This window comes from Humulus lupulus, chromosome 1 (assembly GCF_963169125.1).
Source record: "Humulus lupulus chromosome 1, drHumLupu1.1, whole genome shotgun sequence".
NCBI lineage: Eukaryota > Viridiplantae > Streptophyta > Magnoliopsida > Rosales > Cannabaceae > Humulus > Humulus lupulus.
The window spans coordinates 79,090,594-79,096,421 of record NC_084793.1 but is presented as its reverse complement, the minus strand read 5'-3'; the positions used below and the strand labels follow the sequence as shown (position 1 = coordinate 79,096,421).

General features: G+C 38.1%; 1 protein-coding gene across 1 annotated transcript; it reads left to right on the top strand.

Annotated features, from left to right (window-relative positions):
- LOC133794949 (protein SRC2 homolog) lies at nt 1-1,522 on the top strand. Its single transcript, XM_062232393.1, has one exon. It carries the CDS (start codon nt 319-321, stop codon nt 1,024-1,026), a length of 708 nt encoding a protein of 235 aa, XP_062088377.1. The 5' UTR covers nt 1-318; the 3' UTR covers nt 1,027-1,522.
- The last annotated feature ends 4,306 nt before the right edge of the window (nt 1,523-5,828 follow it).

Genomic DNA, 5,828 nt, shown 5'->3' with positions numbered 1-5,828 from the left:
TTTCTGGTCCCCAAAGCCTTCTCATGGACCGATTCAAACCTTCTAAAGGGCAATCGACAGGTCCTGAGCATACCGAATGATCATCACATAACCACTAACCACTAACCACTAACTAAAAATAGTTGACTTTCAAAATATTTGTGTTGACTCGGTTTTGTAGACTCTCTCTCCCAACTCGCAATCTCAAAGATTGGAAACTCCAAAGCATCCTCTCTTACCTCTTTTCTCTACTTATACTCCTTGCCCAGCCCAGACATTGTGAAAAACTCCTTATATCTCCAACTCGATCTCGGCCAGTCTGTTCTTTAAAGAAGAAAAATGCAGTACAGAGCCGTAGAGATTACAATAATCTCAGCCAAAGATCTGAAAAAAGTAAAACACTTGACCAAAATGGACGTGTACGTCGTCGTGTCGCTCTCTGGGGGTCCGGAGATGGAGCAGAAGACCCCAGTGGACAAAGCAAGCGGACCCAACCCAAATTGGAACTATCCTATGAGTTTCAACATCGACGAAGAAGAGGCTCATAAGGGACGTTTGGCCCTACACTTCAAGGTTAAATGCCACCGGAGACTTCACAGAGATAAAGATATCGGAGAAGTCAGTGTTCCGGTCAAAGAGTTCTTGGATAACGGCGATGACGGTAAGTTCCTCAAGTACGTCACTTACCAGCTCCGCAAACCAAACGGCAAGCACAGAGGTCAGCTCAACTTGTCGTACAAGTTCGCCAATCAAGCCCTCAAAATGACGTCGTCGATCAAGGTCCATGATACTCTTTTCCAAGTTCCGGTTCTTGTAACCGCTTACTACCCAGATAATTACGGTGCGACCGATTTGAACTCGCCTAAGTCGGTCCCTTCAGTGGGATATCCCATCCAAGGTGGGAATCCGGTGTTTAAGAATTCGGGTTCGGGTTCAGGATCAAGATTGGGTTATACGGAGTATCATAATCCAGTGTTTGTTTACCGCACTTCACAATTTGTTGAGCCACACAAGGCTGAGGACCCGGAAGTGGACGCCTTTCAGTAGTAATTTTGATTTTGTTACTGGATGTGGCTAATGCTCAAAATGGGGTTGGTGTGGTTGATGCTAATTTCTTTCATTGTTTCTTTTGTCAATAAGGTTTAATTTTTCCTATGATTTATGGTTTTTTCACTAATGCTATAGATTAACATTGAGGTGCCTTATAGCACCTAAGAGATATCTAGGTTTGGGAGGAGTGGCTGCTAGTGCTAACTTTAGTTTTCTCATTAATTTTTTAAAAAAATTAATGAATTATTTTTCTTTTTTAAATTCAATAAATAAGTTTGACTAATGAAGAGGTAACACTTGTTAATATAATCAAAATTACCAAAGTAGAACCGAATTGTAGTAGCGACGAAGAGCATTGCTATAAGGCACCCTAGAATGTAGCATATGACCAACATCAGGTCCTACATATTTTAATTGAAATATGTGGGACTTTATATTGACTTGCACTAATAATAACATTAGGTGTTGGACACCCTCGGGTGCTTCTTTGCAATTCTCATTTTCGAAACACGAATAGACATAAAAGTGTAACAAATCATTATGCTTCCCTTTTCCTCTAGTTATTACCCACTTGAGATGGAGACAGCATCTCCTTCACTAGTGGATTTTTTACTCCACATAATTCTCTCATAGAAGGTAAATTTTGTCTAGTGTTTTTATAGAGTAAATTTTGTGTAGTGTTTTTATATTTTTTTGTGTAAATTTTGTCTAGCGTTTTTATATTTTTATTCTGTAGGTTTTAGTTTTGTTAGATTTCTGATCTATAGAGTATTATTTCCTACGATCTTAGATCTATGTGGATTTTTTATTTATTATTTTTTGTGTGGTTCTTTCTTTAAATATGTGACTTTCTCAAAATATTTGACAACTTTCATTGATTCTTTTCCACTGAATTGAGAACTACATTTCTCTGACGATTCAGTTTTTAGTACTAAGTTTTAAGGCAGTGTCCTTAGTGTTATTCTTATGTGAAGTCCTTATTTCACAGTTTTTACTGAGCGTGAATGAAGATTGTTGTTTTTATTTAAAAGATTATTCTTACTAAAAATTGTTTCTATTGATGGAGTCTAGAAATTGTAGACACTTGAATCTACGATCTTAGTTCTATTATGCTGGATGTCAATATGACAATTGGTGTGCCTTCCCATATTGACATCTAGCACAAACAATGTCACTTTTGACATTAAGTTGTGGAAGTTCTTTTTGCACTTTTTCTCTTTTTCTCCATCATTGCCTTTAATTTGTGGTAACTAACATGTCCTAGTCTGGCGTGACATAAGTTTGATGTCTCATTATTTCGAACCTTATCTACGTAAGCAGTCAGTCTCTGCTGACATAATGTAGATAGATTCTAATCGTCGCCCTTCTATCAATGGTGTCCCAAAAATCTTAAGATTCTGATAAATCCTGACATCATTAGGACCAAATACGACATAATTTCCTGATTATGCCAATTGTGCTACTGACAGTAGATTTTTCTTCATTCCAGGCACATGATAAATATTTTGTAATTGAACTTGATTAGAACTAGAGTGAGGTACTACATCTGCCTTACCGATGTGAGTGATTGGTAGCCTTGAACTATTTGCAATTACCACTACACATTCGCCTTTGTATTCTATCACATCTCCCAGCTTAACCTTATCTCCAGTCATATGATTTGAGCATCGGGAATTAATAATCCAATCACTCTTGTAATTAATTTATCCTGGGATGACTGCTGCTAATGCTAATTCTTCAGAGCTTGCAACCTTCTTCTCGGACTCTGCTACTGCAAAAGATGCTTCGAAATCCCATTCTTCTTCGGTATCAATAATCTTTTTGGAGGTTGCTACATTGCCTTCGACATGATTCTTTCAACAACAATGCTTAACAATGTGCTCTTTTCTTACACAATTATAGCATCAGAAGTTCTTTTGTTTACTCGGTCCAACTACTCTTATAATGATTCTTTTGAGCTCCCCTTGATTGAGAGCTTTGGTGTAACGACTCAAAAATGCTAATAGGGTTTAGTGCCTTGATTAGCATGTCGGGAGGGCATAATTGGATATGTATGTAATTACGTGATTTAAATGCGTGACTATGTGGCATGCATGGAATATATGATGCTGTGAATATGTTTATATGCATGTTTATGAGTATTAGTTATGCATGTGGGCTCTTAATTGATTATAAGGGCATATTTATAATTTTGGCCTATTAAGGGCATAAACATGATTATATGTGTTAAATGGTTGAGACTACATTATTATGTGGATATATTTGCAGTATACGGCTCGAGACGATCCTAGTGAGAAGATTAGCGAAATAGTCACATCAGGGAGTAATACTCGGCTTGGGGTGAGCTTAGGGGTATTTTGGGAAGTTCAATGTATATTTAGGATTTATTGAGTAACAACTAAGTATTTGGTGATTAATGGGGCATGTTGGGATCAATTGGAAATTGGTAGGATGACTTGAGGAATTAGCGGGAATCGGAAAAATGACCGTTTTACCCCTGAGAAGTAGTTAGAGAGCTGGGTTAGAGTCAAGGGCAGATTGGTCTTTTGGTTAGGGGATAAAGCTGATTAACTCAGTGGAAAACTTAGGAAGAGACCCGAATTACCACAGGAAGACTCTTAGCTCTCTCTCTCCCTAATACTCACAATTTCTGTTTCTCTCTCCCCTCTCTTATGCCTTAAAGCTAAGGAGACTTAAGAAATTAAATTGAAGGATTTGAGCTGGGAACTAGGGGAATTAAAACTTGGAACAACTAAGTGATCACTGAAGATTGAGGCTTCAAACTGAGGTAAGGATCCTATTTCTGTTTTGCGGGGAATTTAGATGATTAGGATGAATTTGGCTGGGTTTTGAGTGATACTTTGTAGCTGATTTGGGGTGGTAATCTCAAGTAGTTTTTGTGGTGATTTAGTGTACCTAAACTTCGTAGTTGAGAGTCCTAGACTCGTTTTTGGAATTGGTTTGGATTTGGGAGTATAATTGGATTTGGGAGTATAATTGGATTTGTTTTTAAGGTGGTAGCTGGGAGATATGCTGAGAAAACCCAGGGAATTCTGGGTTCGCAGAGGCATTCCGCGACCCAGTTCATGGGCGCTGCGACCCGCGTGCCCAGAAGGCCTTAGGAGGGCTTTCTGACTTGAGGGCGCGTGATTAGTGCTCAAAAATATCATTTTATTAGTCTGAAAGTGTAAAATTAATTAAGTTTTAATTAATATTTTCATGGATTTATTGTCATATATTTTATATTTGAAAATATTAATTTTGATTTAATTTGTGTTTACTTTTCAGGAAATAAAATGTATTTTGACACAAAGAAAAAGAAAGAAGAAAGAAAGAATAAAAATTGAAGAAATCATGAAGAAAATGGCATTTTTGAAGATGGAATGGCCCAAAATTAAGCCCAAACAGCCAAAGCCCAAGCAATGGCTGCTCCCCACGTTGCCACATGGCAGCCTGCCATTCGTCCACTCCAACCGAGCCGCGCTGAAGCCAAGCAATGACTGCCTCCCCACGCTGCCACATGGCAGCCTGCCATTCGTCCACTCCAGCCGAGCCGCGCTGAAGCCAAGCCGAGCCGAGCCGAGCTGCACCTGCCACGCCTGACAGCCGCCTGTCGAGCTAACCACATATGGACACGCGTCTCACTCGCCTACGGCTACTCCCCACGCGCCTGACCGGTCAGCTACCACGATCAGTCTCTACTCCCCACGCGCCCGACATGCCTGCCAACGTGTCTGCTGCACTTGTCCCACTTTGCACCTATTTTGCAACCATTTTTCCCACTATTTTGTACACAGTTCTACACGTTTTTGAGTCCTATTTACACTATAAATAGAGTACCAAATGGAGTAAAATCTGATGGGATTGTGGAAGGAAGTATAGAGAGTATTGTTGGAGAGAAAAACACTTATTTCTTCATTTTCTTTCATTTATTTTTACATTACTTTGAGTGAAAACAATGCCTATTTTAGGCTAAATTCTCTTGTGGAAAGGCTAGAGTGAAGTTCATGTTTTACATTATATTTTTAATATATTGATTCTTTATTTTGTTCTTCATTTCTATATTTTTGTTACAATTAAATTTATTTTCTTCTAATTTTTATTCTAAATTTATTAGTGTCTTTTACATAAGTCTAGTCATGCTCTTCTTATGTAATTTAGGCTCTTAATTTAATTTATGATATTTGTTATAATATATGCTTTTTACTGCATTCTGCCATTGGTATTTTGTCGCTCTAAGGTATATAATATGATAGGTTTTTAAAATTAGAAGTTAGTATAATTTAATTAAAGAACATAATTTAAGGTGAGCTTTATTATATATGTTTTCCAACTATAATTAATGGTGTAGAATTATAGTTGAGTATAATGAATCAATTTTATTAAAATATATATATGTTTGCATGAATGAAACTTATGCCTTCCATATTTTCTTCCTGATTCTAATTCCTCGATTTTGTTTATTTAACGTTTATATTCTTTTTCAAAGTTACATCATTTCAAAGTTTATTATTTCTGATTTACTAATCTTTCTTTTTACTTGTATTTTACTTCTCTGTGGATACGACATAGCCCGATTACTACTACGACCGCTTAGGAATTATTGGGCGATATCAGCGCGCTGCAACCCTAGGGGGCAAGTCGAGGCCTGCCTCCCCCATATGCAAGAGGCCGTGCCTTTGACTTGAGGTGTGCCGCGACCCTTAGGGCCAAGTCGCGGCCCGCCTAGACAATTTTGGCCTAGGTTAGTTTTTAGGCTCGTGGAGGCTCGGGGATTTAAGCCTAAGCGCTCTACATGA